The sequence below is a fragment of the Perissodus microlepis genome, chromosome 23 (genome assembly GCF_051167445.1).
Source record: "Perissodus microlepis isolate ML-2025 ecotype Zambia chromosome 23, ASM5116744v1, whole genome shotgun sequence".
Taxonomy (NCBI): domain Eukaryota; kingdom Metazoa; phylum Chordata; class Actinopteri; order Cichliformes; family Cichlidae; genus Perissodus; species Perissodus microlepis.
This window is the reverse complement of record NC_140482.1, coordinates 14,205,627-14,223,738: the sequence shown is the minus strand read 5'-3', so window position 1 is coordinate 14,223,738 and position 18,112 is coordinate 14,205,627. Positions and strand designations below refer to the sequence as shown.

The 18,112-nt window shown below is 40.0% G+C and overlaps 1 protein-coding gene across 4 annotated transcripts in view; it reads left to right on the top strand.

The window, feature by feature from the left end:
- LOC146361043 (sodium-driven chloride bicarbonate exchanger-like) overlaps positions 1-12,427 on the top strand; it is a 49,741-nt gene extending 37,314 nt beyond the window's left edge. For 3 of the 4 annotated variants that reach the window (XM_084922710.1, XM_084922708.1, XM_084922711.1), the window contains 15 exons: positions 460-634; positions 1,323-1,456; positions 1,619-1,864; positions 3,729-3,834; positions 4,460-4,621; positions 5,498-5,611; positions 6,466-6,627; positions 6,809-7,060; positions 8,436-8,504; positions 8,593-8,766; positions 8,854-8,976; positions 9,058-9,122; positions 9,320-9,433; positions 9,707-9,744; positions 10,074-12,427. In XM_084922710.1, coding sequence (XP_084778836.1) covers positions 460-634; positions 1,323-1,456; positions 1,619-1,864; positions 3,729-3,834; positions 4,460-4,621; positions 5,498-5,611; positions 6,466-6,627; positions 6,809-7,060; positions 8,436-8,504; positions 8,593-8,766; positions 8,854-8,976; positions 9,058-9,122; positions 9,320-9,433; positions 9,707-9,719 — 1,909 coding nt within the window. In that variant the 3' untranslated portion in view covers positions 9,720-9,744; positions 10,074-12,427. The remainder of the gene's footprint in view (positions 1-459; positions 635-1,322; positions 1,457-1,618; positions 1,865-3,728; positions 3,835-4,459; positions 4,622-5,497; positions 5,612-6,465; positions 6,628-6,808; positions 7,061-8,435; positions 8,505-8,592; positions 8,767-8,853; positions 8,977-9,057; positions 9,123-9,319; positions 9,434-9,706; positions 9,745-10,073) is intronic. The other variant, XM_084922712.1, reaches the window with a different exon arrangement.
- The last annotated feature ends 5,685 nt before the right edge of the window (positions 12,428-18,112 follow it).

The following is an 18,112-nucleotide window of genomic DNA, read 5'->3' as shown; positions in this document are numbered from 1 at the left end:
TGCAGCACCCAGGAAGGGTTTAGCGGCAGAGGAGTGAGTGATGTACGTCTGCTTAGCTGCGGTATACTGCGGTACAGACTCTTATGCCAACTAAGATTGGCTGGAAACCCAGGCTCAGCTATCTGGCTGCTTAGCCTGAAATAAGAACAACAGCCCACCAACTTGCGCGCTTGCCACACCAACCACCTCCAGATTGTTCCCCACCATCCCAGTCCACAGCAGCAGTAGAGCCTGCTCATTGTGATTGAAAGTATACAAAGATGAGTCAACACAGTCACTCATATGGATGCACGGAGATACAGTAATTTTAGTGTGGGTGCCCTGAAAATAACTTGTTTAAAGGCATGTTGATGTTCTTATGAATCTTACAATATCTTACAATAAGATGTAAGATAAGTTGCTCTTTGTTACCTTTATGCGTATGTGCAGCTCTTTCATGAAATCCCTTTTTCTCCACAGGTTTTGTGGTGGGTTGATCTTGGATGTCAAAAGAAAGGCTTCCCACTACCTTTCTGACTACACAGACGCTGTCAGTCTGCAGTGTCTAGCCTCATTTCTCTTCCTCTACTGCGCCTGCATGTCCCCTGTGATCACCTTTGGAGGACTCTTGGGTGAGGCTACAGAGGGGCGTGTGGTAAGATCATTGTTATTTTTTTCCTCAAGCCTTTATAAACACGCCCCAAAAGCATCTCTTTACATTCAAGAACAATATACACAATCATCTGCACACCGCATCAAACTCAAAGCCTTTGAAACCAGTAGATGAATGAAGGAATTTGAAGGATTTGATCTCATCAAAAATTTTCTTTACGCACCATCACCAGGTCAAAGCTCACTTGTCCTCCTTTATTTAGTTTTATGACAAAAATGATATTACCTTGAGAGACAGTTGGATCCTCCAGATCACATTCATGCATCTCCAGCTATGTGCTGGTAGCCCATAGTCAGATTGGATAAATGACCAGTTTATTGGTGCTTCCGGCCAAAAGCGCACAGCTACAGATGTTCTTTATATGCAGTGAGATGTATTTTTAACACATATCCAAAGCAGTTTCAAAACAGTTTCTAAAGATGACTTTACTGATGCTTCTGTGTAGCAAAGGTTTTTATTGGACACAGGCACTGACAAAGCTCTTTGGCTTTTTTTTCCCAGGCAAGCCTCACTTATGTTGTCTGACTTCCTGTTGGCTCCTTGCGTGTGTGAACAGGATAAAGTTAGCGTTATAGCTTATATGATAGCAAATGCTGATTTAAACTAGAACACTCCAAATACAACATGTGTTTGACTAAATGAATCAGAGCATTATTGCGTGTGTTTCCAGAGTGCTATTGAATCCTTATTCGGGGCTTCCATGACTGGAATAGCCTACTCTCTTTTTGCTGGGCAGCCTCTCACCATCCTGGGCAGCACAGGGCCTGTTCTTGTCTTTGAGAAGATCCTCTTTAAGTTCTGCAAGTAGGCTATTCACTACACCTTTGTGCTTTTTTTATACAATAATGTTTCTGTTTATTTGATAGGTGTGTGTGTGTTTTATGCTTCAGTTGAAATGTCATATTGAATTATGTATCCTGCTTTTCTGCCACTGCTATGTTTTTCTGTGTTTTTTGTGTCCGTCAGGGAATACGGCCTCTCCTACCTCTCGCTGAGGACCTGTATTGGCCTGTGGACAGCCTTCTTCTGTCTGCTGCTGGTAGCCACGGATGCCAGCTCGCTTGTCTGTTACATCACACGTTTCACCGAGGAAGCTTTTGCTGCACTGATCTGCATTATCTTCATCTATGAGGCCCTGGAGAAGCTACTTCACCTGGGGGTGCATTACCCCATCAACAAGAACAACAACCTTCAGAAACTCACGTTGTACTCGTACGTACATTTTAGTTACAGCTCATGCACGGTGTGCTTAACTCAGCACATGTGCTCAAGTCTTTTGCTGTGTCAAGAAACGGCAGATGGTACAGCACTGTATCGGGCATGCTGTTCATTTTTTTCAGACATGGATTGTGCTTTATGATGAATAATCCCATGTTGAGTGTGTGTCAGGATGGATCATCGTGCTTTAAGCTGGCTAGTGGCTATGTCAAGCCAAAAGCTCCTTCTGTGAGTTTCTATTCTGGTGTAGTGGACAGCAGGGTAGGCTGACATTTAGTTTCGATAAATGCCAGCAGAATGAGTTAAGCTCAGAAAAATGTTACCAACAACTCCACACAGTGTTTTTACGACATATTATGAGTGAAACAAGCATTCAGTGAGGCTCAAGCATTTTAACCTTGAGAAACTCTAGTGTAACACTAACAATCACAAAAACATAACAAATCCAAGGAACCAATCTCACCAAGTTTTAGACTTAGAAGACAGTTTATTTAATGTGATGAATCATTTAAAAGATGAACCAGGTTCCAGGTATGAAAAGTGAAGCCATTTCAATTTCATTTGAAATTGAAATGGCTTCACTTTTCACTTTTCACTTTTCAGTTTCAGTTTTATTTTATTTATACAGCCCTAAATCACAACAACGGTCACCTCAAGTAACTTCATATTGTAAGGTAGATCCTACAATAATACATACAGAGAAAAACCCAACAATCATGAGCAAGCACTTTTTCTGTTAAAACTCCCTTTTAACAGGAAGAAACCTCCAGCAGAACCAGGCTCAGGGAGGGGCAGCCATCTGCTGTAATCGGTTGGGGTGAGAGAAGGAAGACAGGATAAAGACATGCTGTGGAAGAGAGACAGAGATTAATGACAAGTATGATTTGGTGCAGAGACGTCTATTAACACATAGTGAGTGAGAAATGTGACTGAAGAAGAAATACTCAATGCATCATGGGAATCCCCCAGCAGCCTACACCTATTGCAGCATAACGAAGGGAGGATTCAGGGTCACCTGGTCCAGCCCTAACTATATGCTTTAGCAAAAAGGAAAGTTTTAAGCCTAATCTTAAAAGTAGAGATAGTGTCTGTCTCCCGAATCCAAACTGGAAGCTGGTTCCACAGAAGAGGGGCCTGAAAACTGAAGGCTCTGCCTCCCATTCTACTTTTAAATACACTAGGAACAACAAGTAGGCCTGCAGTGTGAGAGTGAAGTGCTCTAATGGGGTGATATGGTACTAGAAGGTCATTAAGATATGTAGAAGTCTGTACAAAGAAAACATCTAATTCTAAATGAATTTATGATACCTGTAAACACTTTTCTTGGTTTCTAGTTTCAGGTCTTTTAATAGAGAATGATATTCATTTTGTAACTTATGACCACATTTAGTTAAAAAATTCAACGGGTTTGATGTGTTTTATATTAGGTCAAGGGTCAGTGGTGGAGGGCTGGGCAATAGGAGATAATTTGTGTATGCTTGGATGTATACAGTTACATCTCAGCCATTTTAAGCTGTAAAAGTATTTATCCATTTGTTTTATCTTTAGTATTTTACTCATCTTCTTAAATAGAAAGACATTGATATTAATGTCGTATTCTACATTTGCTTTGCTATGTCATATAAAAGGGACTAAAGATTAATTTCATTCAATCCTTTAGTTGACTTTAAGTTCTAGAAAGGCTCTTTTTTTTCTTCAAGAACAAATCATGGCCTTCTCTGCTAGGTGGCGCCAGAACATATTAAATACAAATACACAAAATACACAGCCACCGCTAATGAACTGCAGATAGAGTATATTTATCTTGGCCTGTTGTGTTTACTCAAGAAAATTGAATCTATTTATCCTCCTCCTATAGATGTTCTTGTGTGGAACCTAGGGACCCCAGCAATGAGACTCTGCACTTCTGGGAGGAGAGAAACATCACTGCTTCCCAGGTCAACTGGACCATGCTGGAGGTCACGGTAAGAATAAAAATTATAGCAAAACACTTGCATACATACATATATATGTATATGTCTAAAATAATGCCTGATGCAGAGGAGAAGAAAGGCCGGACCTAGACAGAAACTGCTCATTCAGCAATGAAACATAACACCACACATGTTGTGTTGTACTCAGCCCTTTGTTACATAAACATAATAAGACTAGGCAGGGATTAGGATCATGTGGGCAGTATTTTATGGTATCTAGCTGTGCAAAATGAGGGTGTAGATGCAGTGTAAGGAATGATGTCACTTATCAATCAGGCTGGTGGCAGCGCGCTGCACCACTCCTACACCTGTTAGATGTGGCAGTCAGGTGAGGCCTCTGCTGTATGCAAGTGATGAATCATGCACTACAGGGATAGTAAAGAAAATGAGCAGTGAATGTGTCTGACTTTTGGTAGTCAGAATTTTCTAATTCATTAATGACACTGACATCCATCATTGCCATTATCCCCACTGTCACTCTAATCATTTTTTATTGGCATCATTATCCCTGCTTTCCTCCTTCTCCTGCTCACACCCTGTTTCTCACCACCACCGCCATCATCATCATCATCATCATCATCATCATCATCATCACTGTGTCCTCTGGGGTCAGTAGGAGTGCGAGATGTTGCATGGGGAGTTTGAGGGGAGCGCCTGTGGTCCCCATGGCCCGTACATCCCTGACGTCCTGTTCTGGTGCGTGGTCCTGTTCTTCTCCACTGTCCTTATGTCTGCTTTTCTCAAGGAGTTCAAGACAAGCCGGTACTTTCCAACCAAGGTACATATGTTTTATCCAATTTATTTTAAATGTCTATATTTGGTAACTTATGCTGCCATCAGTTGGTTGTGTTAGGACACAGTATTTGTGGAGAACCTATGTTCAGTTTCTATGATTCATCAATGCCATGATGTGCATGTGTGGCCTGATGCTGCCACACTCATCTGTACTGTCCTGGCGCCACCTTGTGGTGATAAGTGCTGCACTGTAGTCTGGATAGACAGGGGTGCACATAAGTGGCCCGCAGGTGCGCATTCGCTGTCAAAATAAAAGACACGCACCAGATAAGAAGTTGCAACGCTCGTTCGCGTACATATAAAAGGCACTGTTTTTGTCTGCTAGAGTGGGATTTTTACATATGCATATTCTGCACCACATCTCTGTGCGTTCATCATTTGTTTGAAGCCAGCTCACCTCCTGCACTTCTTTTGTGGTTCGGACTCCTTCTGACATTTCTTTGGAGGTGGAGGAACACCAAAGTAATTGCTTAAAGGAGCTTGCTTCTTCAACATCTTTAAGAGTCTGTCCTCCTCCAGAAAATCTTATGTACGCAAACGCGCGTTGCAACTTCATGTGGATTGAGGTCAAAAATTAGATGAAAGATCTGAACTCTGTAGTGATGGAGTTAATTAATTAATTTAATGTAAGAAAACAAGCCTTACTGACTGTCAAAACAGAACTTGAGCCATTATAATGAGACCCTTTAAAATATATAGACAAGAAGTAATGTTTCTCATTCTAGATAAAGCGATAGAGACCACATGTTCCAAAAACAGCATAAACAGCATCTAGTTAGCACAGTATGTTGTACTGTATGCAGATCTTAGTTTTTGTAACATACTTCTGTCTAAAGATTGTGTGTCTTGTTTCCTTTAGGTGCGGGCCATCATCAGCGACTTTGCAGTCTTCATTACCATCCTCACTATGGTGTTAGTAGATTATGCCCTGGGTATCCCCTCACCTAAGTTACAGGTTCCCAACAAGTTCAAAGTAAGTCCACATGAATCTCACACAAGCTGCTGTTTACATCACAATGTATTGGACATTTTTTCTGTGTTTCATAACATTTATGCATGCAATTTTTGCGCAAATCTTGCAGAGATACAGAGAGCACTGATCCCCCATTAGCTTCAGTGTGGCTGAGGAGTAAAGACACAGGAAAACATGTATAAAACAGTATAAGAATGTTTAGATTTAGATTTGGATTCAACAGCTATGTTAGCGGGCTGAATGGAAAAGTACAGCTGTGCATCATTAGCATAGCAAAGGTACAAGATGTCCTTGAAACTGTTCAGTAGATGACCCAGGGGTAACATAAAATAAAAAGTGAAATCAGAATTGGTACGAGGATTGTCTCCTGAGGGACCTCAAATATGAGGGGCAGATATGAGGACATACACCTGTTCCTATTCCTCCTTGCAAAAAGGAGCACCTTCAATTCTACAGCCCTGTCCAGCTCTCCAAGACTAACTCCAGTCTCCTGGAATCTCATCCATTCTCTTGAGACTGTGCTGGGAGATACAATAAACCTTCTGACAATTGGTATTGGTGTGCCATCCGAGGGATTGGACTACCTGTGAAACCTGTGTAGGATCCGGTATGTTACCAATAATGACACCGATCCTGGCCAAATAGGAAACTAGTGTAAAAACATGCAGAAAATATATAATTTATATTAGCAGTGAACATCAAAGCTTCCTAATTAAATGTAATAATAGTCTAATAATAATGACTTAGAAGAGAAATTTAGAAATAAAGGAAATATGTATTTTGATTTATTAAAACGTTTCAAATTCTTCATGATTATTATTATTTTTAAATGTTCTTTTTGCCATTACCCTTAGCCAACCAGGGATGATCGTGGCTGGATTATCAACCCTGTGGGGCCCAACCCCTGGTGGACCACAATTATCACCTTCATCCCTGCTCTGCTCTGCACCATTCTCATCTTTATGGACCAGCAGATCACAGCCGTCATCATCAACAGGAAGGAACACAAACTAAAGGTATTTCATTGGATATGTTCACATTGGTGTGTGAAAGTGATTTTAAATGTGGTCAATACAATTAATTCCTACAAGCCCCAGTGTGCTGTTTTTTAGTTTTCAAATCTTTGCTTTTCCTGAAGTGGGTAAGTAAGCTAAATCTAAATATCTAAATCACACTTTCCTTGATCCAACCCTACAGAAAGGCTGTGGCTATCACCTGGACCTGTTTGTGGTGGGGGTGATGCTTGGTGTGTGCTCAGTAATGGGCTTGCCATGGTTCGTGGCTGCCACTGTGCTCTCCATCTCCCACGTGAATAGCCTGAAGCTGGAGTCAGAGTGCTCGGCCCCTGGAGAGCAGCCCAAGTTCTTGGGAATCCGAGAGCAGCGCTTCACTGGCCTCATGATCTTTACTCTGATGGGTTGTTCCGTCTTCATGACCTCCGTGCTGAAGGTAGGGGATAAACACCTATACTTATCAGAGATTTCTGGATCTCAAAAAGACTTTTTATTTCTTCAGTTCTTAATACTCTTAACAATATATAAAAAAAAATAACAGATAATTTATCAAAGGACCTATTTTAAATAATATTTTTAGGCACTTTGCTACTAGCAACCTGTTACAAGAACACATAATGTTGTATAATTTTGTTGAGCCTATGAAACATTTCACCATTTGACTATTTGTTTGCATTAACAAAGGGACTCCCAAAAATATTTTAGCAGAAAATTAGTTGCATCTCTAGTGTGTCCATAAAAAATATTTGAGGAAATTAGACAAGTGGACAGTGACAAGCCTAAAACAAACTACCTACTTCAAGTAAATAGCGTCTGAAACTCGTGTCCTTAACAATCCCTTTCTGTTCACTTTAGTCATCTCTCCGTGTATTGTCCTTTTTTATCTCCTTTAAGTTTGTCATCTCTCCATGTTTATTTTTTGTGTTGTCTCTACTTTTTCTAATCACCTGCTTGTGTATATATTGTCTCAGTCTCCCTTTGTCTATTGTCAGAGCATCAGTCAACTTCCCCTTGGGTCGCCTAGCTTTCTGTTAGCAAGAGTTTTTGGTTTCCTTTTGTATTTTATGTCTTACCTTTATTTTGTGTTTTGACCACCAGGCTAAATAAATTGCTTGCTTTTGTTTTTGTTTACTCCAGCTTGCCTCTGTGGGTCTGTGTTTGAGTCATCACATTCCTCAATATACTGTATGATCTGCGTACTACGCAGACCATGACAGAATCAGTGGTTACTTTCATATCTGATTATACAGACTGAGTGGACAACCAACCTAGGCAAGGGGGCATTTAGCTCAACTCAGTGTTTGCTTTATTATCAAAAAAAAAGGGCATTTATCCAATCACTTATGTGAACAGTTGTGTTTAGAGTGACACAAGTTATGTCTACAAAACAATGGTTAAGTTAGAATGAAATCACATCATACTTGGTAAGGAATTACAACCATATGATTGCATGGTTACATTTCTCTAGCATGCTCTTATAGAAATGTAGCCACAGTTGCAAAGTACAAAAAAATATCAGACTGGAGCAGCCAGGGATCAAACCACCAACCTTCTGATTAGTTGATTCAATTCAATTCAATTCAATTTTATTTATATAGCGCCAAATCACAACAAAAGTCGCCTCAAGGCGCTTCATAGTTGATGAGCTGCTCTACCTTCTGAACTACAGATAATAATGTCTAGCAAACAAAACAGGAGAAATGTTTTCTGTAACCGCTGACATGGATGAATAAGTTCACCATCTAACAGGAAAGACTTTAACAGTTCTAAGTTTTTACTCATACTGGAAATGCTTTTCTGTCTGTACGCAGTTTATTCCCATGCCTGTGTTATATGGCGTCTTTCTTTACATGGGGGCTTCCTCACTCAGAGGTATTCAGGTGAGGTGACCATGGTATTTTCTGTTGGAAGAAATAATCCAGAAAAGCTTTGAAGGAAAATTCAAATTTTTTCTTTGTATCTCTGCAGTTCTTTGACCGTCTGAAGCTGTTTGGCATGCCTGCCAAACATCAGCCAGACTTCATCTACCTTCGTCACGTCCCTTTGAGGAAGGTCCACCTTTTTACTATCATCCAGCTAAGCTGCTTGGTCCTCCTCTGGGTCATCAAGACCTCTAAAGCTGCCATTGTTTTCCCCATGATGGTAACCCAAGTGTGCTTGTATATGCACGAGTGTTTGTGCACCTAATGAATATGATGGCTTGACGTCAGTCTGTTTCTCTTGTTCCAGGTCTTGGCCCTAGTGTTTATTCGTAAATTGCTGGACTTCATTTTCACCAAGAGAGAGCTGAGCTGGCTGGATGACCTGATGCCAGAGTGGAAGAAGAAGAAACTAGAAGATGCTGCACAAGAGGTGCAGTAAGAGAGCACTATTTAGAGGACTTGGATGATCTTCAAATTTCTGCCACTGCAATAGATTTTTCTCTTCCCACAGGAGGAACACAGCATTATTGCAGAGGAGGAAGGCATTGTACAAGTGCCACTTGAGGGACACTACAAGTAAGTCTTTCGGATATTTAATTCTATTCTGTGTTTTGTGTTTTACCTAAGCTGTTTTGTCTGTCAACCAAAACTCACACATGCGGATATTTGTGAGTTCATTCTTAGCTCTAGCTCAGACGTATGTGTGGTTTAAGTGCTTGTGCTACTTTAGTGAAAACCAATGAAATAATGTCCTTTTCTCTGCTTGTTTGAAGGAGTGACCCAGCCACAGTAAACATCACTGATGAGATGTCCAAAGGGTCCTTTGGGAATGTGTGGAAGAGTGTGAACCCTGCTGAGAGTGCTAAAAAGGAACAAAGTGCTAAAAGGTTAGCCACATATTTGCATTATTAAGACTTCCAGATCTCCCATACAACAGAGAGCTAATACTGGATGTTGATCCAGATCATAAGTAGGCTTCTGATCTTAAGGTTGTGAAAGCAGCAAGCACAGGTGTTTATTATTCAGGAATACTGACTTTTTCCAAGAAGCTGACAAGCTAGTATGTTTGTTTAGGAGCAGTCCTGCCCTTGTAGATTTCCCACTGAGCAGACTAACATAGAATTTCCTGCCTGCCTTTCTCATTTCATCCCACCCCTAAGCTCCCCTTCCTAACCTCTCAGAAGCTGATATCCCAAAGGTAAGCAGTTCAGAGGTGACCCCTTCAGCATGGAGAGTCTCATCCTAAGTGTTATTGCATGATGAACATGTGCTGCAAATTATGATTTGGGTGATGGAAGATGTTTGTGGATGTTATTCATTCATGTTTTCTTGATGTCAAATGTGACCTTGGCATGCTAATTACAAATAGTTAATAGCACTGGGTCTAATTTACTAGTCACTATAATCTGTGTTTTAAGGAAAGACTGCTGAACCTTTTTGAGATAAATTTGCATGCATGCATGCCACCGAAATTCTCTTTTTGTATCATTTTTGTTGGGTTTACATTTTCTTTTTTCCCCCATGCAGTTCCAAAAGCAACGAAAAGCGTCACAAACGGCGAAGGCATGACAAGAGCTTGGACAGGGAGACAAGTTTGTGATGACACATACTGGCAAAGCCACTGTGCTGTCAACCAGTAAATCAACAAGTATACCGTGCCACACTCAGCCACCTTTGTACTGTGCTACACTGTGTTTTTTCGTCACGTAAGTCTATGTGCAAGTCGGGTGAAACAAAGAAAATTTATTAGAAACTGTATTAATGAGAGAAAACTGAGACACATCTGTGTTTTTCTTTTTCTGTGTATATCAGTGTTTAGTGATACCAGCAACCGAAGGATGCCAGAATTATGACACCTGCAGTAACTGCTGTGTCTATGGGCCAATTCCGGAAAAATTTTAAAGAATTTTTAAACTTTATTTTATTTGTATTTTGTATGTTTTTATATTTTTCCAACAACTACAAGTTATCCTTTTAACAAGGTTACAGCGAACCACTAAAGAATTGATTCTATGTGGAACATTGTTTACTCCACGACATTCTCCGTGGAGCATTTAATGCCGCTGTTGTATTTAGCGCCTCATAATAGACTGAAAAAAAGTAGATATTTGCCAATATAAATCTGTAGTACTGATATCTAAAAGAGTTGGCTATATAGCAAATCTAGTAATTTTTTGGACGCATTAAATATACATTTTATATATTAAATATATCTAAATGTTTTTGTGACAGTGACCACTCATCATTTCCCAGTCTTTTCCATTCCTATCAGGTATAAATGTCTCCTTCTCCTCTAGTATGAAGCATTTCCCAAGAAACTCCCCAGAAATTTGACTTTGAAATTTGTTTCTGAGAGTCACATGAAGTGACTGACCTAAAGAGATTGCTAAATATGAAGCTAAATCCAGCAGCTAGTTAACTTAGCTTAGCATAGACAGCGTAAATGGTGAAATAGCTTCCATTGCTTTGTTTAAAAGTAACCAAGAAAACAACTGCAAACAGGCACTTTTTATCTTACTTCTTAATTCCCTTATTGCAGCGTCCCTCCGACAGAAGACAGAGATGATCGGTATTCCGTTTACCGGCTGTTTATTAAGAAGAGTAACACAGGCTACTGTGGGCCGTAGCCAACGCCAAAAAAGCAGGGAAAACGCTCTCTCTAGAATCAAAACAAAAAACCCTGGGCTCTCCTCCCGAACTTGCGCTCCTTTCTTCCGCACACACACAACACACACTCTCTAACTCCCACCCCCCCAAACACTCTCAGCCAACCACAAGAATGTTCTCTTACAGACTCTCTGTCATAGGTAGCTGATATAATTGACAGGCTTAACAGCCTCTATACTATTAAACCTTCAAGGACAATCAGTAATCACATGGCTGCAGGTGTGTAACAACTATGCCATAACTGAGTGGCAATAACACCGATTACACATCAAACTAACTTGTAATCCAGTCCTTTACAATATGAAGTGTAAAAATAACATTTTTGATTGGTGTCACTATTACTTGCTAGTGATTGCGCCATATTAATCACTCACTGGAATAGACATATCTATCATTTAATCTGACTCTCAGAAACAAAGCAATTAAATTAAACAAATAAAGTATTTTCTGATTTATTTTGGTGAGATTATTATTTTTGGGGGTAGGGTGGGAGGGGAACCTTTTGGGAAATTAGATTTAGCATGGTAACATAGATTGGGAAATTTTGGTATGTATCGACTTTTTTTCCTCAAATTGGACAATGATGAACTCTTGAGCGACTGTACAGTAAAGCACCATGTTTTCCACTTGCATTCTCTTCGTCATCTTGTCAGTAAGTGTCATCCATGGACATGTAATCTCCTCTCCAAATGACCCTCAGTGTGTTAATATCTGAAGCTAATTATTTCTTTAAAAAACAAACAAACACCTGCATGCTGGTGAAACACTGACTGTCTTGCTGCAGGACTATGGTTCTAGAAATGCAATAATACCTTTTTTTCTGGGAAGGGCAACATGTAATAACAGTAAAGAGTCTTAACAATGTATAATACATAGAATATTTTATTCATGTAAAATGTTACTTATATATTACTAGCATTAAGTCAGTGTTCGATTGAAATTTTTCTTGTAGATGTTATTTTCCCATTGTCTAACTGATGGTTCTTAGATGATTTGATTAGAGAAACTAATAATGGGTCAAAATAATAACTGTATCAAATACTTTGACCACTTCTGTGTGGACTTCTGCCTTAAAATTGGTAGTAATAGTTGTGCACTTTTCTGTTAGATAATTTAAGTCACCTGTATAAACAATCAGTTCATTCTTCAATTGTTTAATGAGAATGAGAGAGAGAGAGAGAGAGAGTGAGAGTAAATAAAGATATTAAACTGCAGGACTGTTTATATTTTCTGTGTTGTCTTATACTTATTTTATTTATATTATACTTATTTAATTTTAATTAATTAACCTGAGATTCACTTTCTGTGGGCTAGTTTTCAACTTTCTTTGTGTTTTCAGCTTTGTGTTCATGCCGAAATACTAAAGGAAAAATTGTATGTGTATTGGGAATGGAGCCTGAGGTTTATATAGCTAACTGGTAAATGTGTGACACTGAGTTTCAGGTCATTTTAGAGAAAGTAATATAACAGGTAGTTATATTACAAGTGGTTACATTGCAAAAAATTACTCTCTCCTGGGAGTAATTAATAAAATACTGTATACTACTTATTTACTAGAGCAGTGTTTCCCAACCACTGTGCCGCAGCACATAGGTGTGTCGTTGAAGATTATCTAGTTCCACCTGATTAGTACTCTAACACTAGAATTACTGACCCTTTTTTTTCCTGGTGCAAGTCCCTACTACTAGATTTACTAACCCTGCGCAAATTTGCGTAAATTCCCCTGAACCTAACACCTCCTAGCACCCCGCTGAGAGGCCTTCAGCTCCATTGTTCTCCTGCTTTTGTTGTGCAAAAAAAACACACTCTCCCCCAACCAGGAGAGATTCAGGAGACAGGAGAGAACCAGGAGAAGGTCTTTCCTTCCAATCGTTGTCAGACTCAACAACAAAGTACCTGCAGCCTACAATACACCATGGTAGTTTTTATATGCAGTATTTCTCATATGTAATATTAGTTCTTGTCAATCTTTGTCACTACATTGCATGCCTGTCCATAAACATATATACACAGAGTTGTATATATATATATATATATATATATATATATATATATATATATATATATATATATATATATATATATATATATGTATATGTATATATATATGTATATGTATATGTATATATATATGTATATATATTTTTTTTTTTCAATACACATGTCCATATTTATGTTTCCAGATTGTTTGTATAGTGCACTTTCTATACTGTACTCTTTGTACAGTTTTTACTTTTGCTGCTTTTGTCTTGCACTGTCCACTTTTCTACAATGCAGATTTTCCACTTGTGGGACTAATAAATGCAGATTTGCTGCGTGTGTGTGTGTGTTTGTGTGTGTCTGTGCAACATTGGCATTTGTTCACTCAGATCCAAGGCAGGCCAAACCTCTGTGTTACAACCTTCAGAAATTCCTGCTGTATCGATACAAAAGACACACATTCACAATATATGGGTACACAAGTCTGTTTTATTTCAAAGTGTTTCAAACTTTACAGCGTTTGCAGACCCAGTGCCCATCATCGCTGCATTTGGCACAGGTGAATTTGTGACATGTTGCACAGGTAAACCTGCTGCGATTCCTGTTGCAGCTCTCATTCACCTGGCACTGCGTTGTCTTTACAGTCCCTGGCACAGCAGCTTCAGCAGCTTCAGCAGCCTGCCTCTGTGCTAATATTTCCTTGTGCTGCATGAATGGGCAATGAAGTTCCTTAGCTAGAAGACTCAGAAACAATCTTCTGTTACCTGTCCACCCTGTACATGCCTTGTACAAAATGTAGGCATTCACCGCCGCCAGGTCCAACATATTGTAGAAAACTGCTACTGGCCACCTGCGTGTTGCTGCTGTCACGGAATACATCCGCGCCATTTGGTCCAACACGTCTACACCACACTATAAAAGCAGAGAGAGAGTCATGAGTATATGTGCTTTTTTTCTATAGGCTTGTATAGCACACATCAGAAAACATTGTAGCACTGGTGTAAAATACACACATTCACATACCTTCATGTGGTTATAGTCTGTTATCGTGTTGGGTTTCCTCTTTCTGCCGTCACCGATCGTCACGTCTTGGTGCATGGAACTTAGGACACACACAGTCTTCTTTTTTTTAGGTGCATAAATTGTCAAGGAGACACTGCCAATTCTAAGCACTGAAGTGGAGAATACTCTCGCTGTGAAGTTTCTTTTGCAAGTTGAGGAAGTTCACGCCGGACTTTATTCCCCGTGCCCAGTAATGTTGTTTTGCGCTGCAGCAGTCTGTGCGACAGTGACAGTGAAGTAAAGAAATTGTCCGTTGTGACATTTCTCCCATCATCCAAAAATGGCTCCATCAGTTTCATGACCACGTTCTCTGCCAGCCTCTCTCCCTTCTGACGACTGGGGTCCTTTCCCAAGTAAGGAGATGCGTTGCAGACATATTTGGTCTCCAAATCCGTGGCCATCCAGAACTTGATTCCAAATCTCTCTGGCTTGGTTGCGATATACTGTGTGAATGGACAACGAACCTTGGTAGGGAACAGCTGTTTATCTATCATGTGTCATGTGTTCTCCTGGAGTGAAACTCTTAGCACAGTTCTTGTTGAAGTATGTCCAGATGTCGGAGATCGCCGCAAATTTGTCTGTTTTCACCCGTTCTGCCCGTGTGTCCTTGTCATCAAATCGAAGGTGTTGCATAATTGAAATGAATCTATCTCGGGGCATTGTCTCTTTGATTACTGGCACCAGAAATCTTTCTGACCAGCAATCTAGAATGGCACCAACGGGACACATGATTGCTCTTACAAACAGAATTGAAATGAATGCCATCAGTTCAACAATTGACAAATTCCAGTCCCGCTCTGTTCTGCAGGCTTGATGGACCGTACACTCCCTGATAGTCTGCAGCATTCCCAGGTCTAACAGGCAAAGGAAGCTTTGGAGCACACTTGTAATTTTACGCTGTCGGAAGATAAACAAATAGAGAATGGTAAATTTACATGAACCTCACTCTAAATGCGTTTATATAAATATCATATCTACTATGGCAGTGACAAAAACTTAGCAGACTCTGTGGATCCAGCTTGCGCAGTGAAGCACAAGCGATTTGCTACTGCACTGGGCATTCCAATGTCCTCCTCTACCCACACGGTGCCGTCTTTTGCTGTGTGGCTCAGACAGGGCTTTCCAGTACCACGGTGCCTCTTCCGTGGAGGCATGTTGGGTTCTTGTTCAATTCAATTCAATTCAATTCAATTCAATTCAATTCAATTCAATTCAATTTTATTTATATAGCGCCAAATCACAACAAAAGTCGCCTCAAGGCGCTTCATAGATACAGAGAAAAACCCAACAATCATATGACCCCCTATGAGCAAGCACTTTGGCGACAGTGGGAAGGAAAAACTCCCTTTTAACAGGAAGAAACCTCCGGCAGAACCAGGCTCAGGGAGGGGCGGCCATCTGCTGCGCCCGATAAAAATAGATAAATATTTTAAAAGAAAAAGTCAGTTCCTGGAGAAAACTCCGACCCAGATGAAGGCCCTAGCACGAGTAGTGGTCAGAAGAAAGCAAAAAAGATATACTGGGGACAAACGGAATCAATTACACTATACCTGGTGCGTGGGAAAAAACTATCAACATGCTTTTTGTGACATTTTTGCTTGGTGTTGTGCCGTGTGATTTTTCTAATGTGAAATATGTGCCGTGGCTCCGAAAGGTTGACAAACACTGTACTAGACATATAATGATTATCGGGTAATACAGTAGGCTACTTTTGTGAGTAATGACCTAATCACAGATCACAACAAAGAGGGGAAATACCTTCAACATACACAAGCATTTAACCTAGAGATGTGCAAAGCAGCCGGTATTTGTATCTGTATTTGTATTTGTTGAGGGGGGGAAAAGTATTTGTATTTGTAAAGTAAAATTCCAAATAGGCGTAAAAATCAATTTTTTTGCATTACACTTCGAATTAATGTTATAGTGTAAGTATTCTTTATTTATATCCATTATAATAATTATGGATGTTTTTAATTGATGTTTTTCCATAAATCCAGCAATGAACATGTAACGTTATTGAAAAGAAAATAACATAACAGCCATTGTCTCATCCATGGTTAAACCAACAACTAATAAAATACCATTGTGAACATTATCAAACCCCCCCCCCACCCGTCCTTGTTGGAGGACAGTACACTGAACAGACAGCGAAACTGACTTGCAGGGGCAGAACATGGCTTTGATGATGAATTGGTGCTTGTGTGGGGGTGGGGGGTGGGGGGGTTGGCAGACAGTACTAGGAGAGGATGCTTTAAGTGCATGTGATTTTGCATAACAGATGTTGACAGATGTTTAATATCTCTGCATCTGCTGATTTGACTTTTGCACACATTACATATCACTTTGGTTTTGTCTGCAGCACTGACTGTAAAATGCTTCCACACAGAACTTGAGTTTTTTGGCTGGTGGAGGACCAAGAGATGGCTCAGCAGCAGCAACACTCTTTTCTATTTGGTTGCCCAAATCCATGTGGGGAGTTTCAGCCAAGTTAATGAGTGACGGGAAGCTATGCTATGGTTAACTAGCCTATAGCCTACATCTTGCTCTCTGCAAAAGACAAAGTAACTTAAGCGTACCATATAACTCCCACAAGTACATTCAGTTTGACACAACTACACACCTTTTTAACCTAACATTAAGGTTACTCTGTCAACAGCCTATTGTCTAAATTACTGAGCTAACAGAGCTATGTAAACAGAGCAAACATGAGAGCACCCGACTGCAGACGTCATTAATGCAGCGCAATGGAATAAACTCCCAATCTCTGCGAAAGTGATAAACTGTGTCCGGAACCAAGTTAAAATACGAAAAAAATCTATTCAATAATAATAGTGATGCAGTTTAGCCTTTTTTATGGCGTTATTTTTGTGCCACTATTCTGAGCGCACGTAAAAAAAATTTGAGCGCACGTAAAAAAAATTTGCATTGGTGATTCATTGGTGAGTGCAAAAAATGTATTTCAGTGTTTGCTATTATCCATACACACACACAATAGGAGCCCCACTCGCTCAGTTTTTGCATTTGCGCTTGTTCGCAATGTGTTTCTTGTGCTCTCAACATTTCTGCCCATGCGCGCTCAACTCTTTCTCTGCACCGTTTGAAACTGGTAATGGCTTCAGCACCCCTACACCTTGCCCACATGGATGTTAAAGGTGAGTAAGCAGCACACTCAAGGACATTTAAATCTGTTAACAGTATTGTCCTCTGTCCGTTTCTCCGTCTTTGACCTCAGGAGCACCATGTTTTTGGCCCGAAAGGGAGACATACAGTAAAGACAACCCTGCGCTACCAATAGATTACTACCTATTGCTTGCGTGACATGTGTGATAAATAAATAATAAATTCATGGTAACAGAAGTGGTAAAGGTATTAAGTCTGTGAAAGAACAGTCAAAAATCTGTCTTAACACATTAATAATGGTGAAGACAAAAACATTCTTTGGAATTTGATTATTAAGCTGTTAGCTAAGCAAGCCCCCCATAATATGAGCAATCCACTTACCAGTCACTTCAGTCGTTTACACCTTGCTGGAACAGTGTTACACTCCATGTTACCTTCAGAACTGCCTTAATTCCTTGTGATTGAAAAGATTCCTCAGGGTGTTTGGTCCATATTGACATGGTAGATGGTGGAAGCAGCCATAAGAAGATGACTACATTGTGGTCATAAAAAGATGAACACAGTACTCAGGTTTGCTCTGGCAGTTGAGTGATCCTAAATTTGTACCAAGGGACGCAAAGTGGCAAAGGCACTATGGATCCATACTTTCATGTTTATGTCTAATTCTGACACTACCATCCAAACGTTAGAGCAGATCAATCAAGATTCATCAGACCAGTCAATGTTTTTTCCAGTCT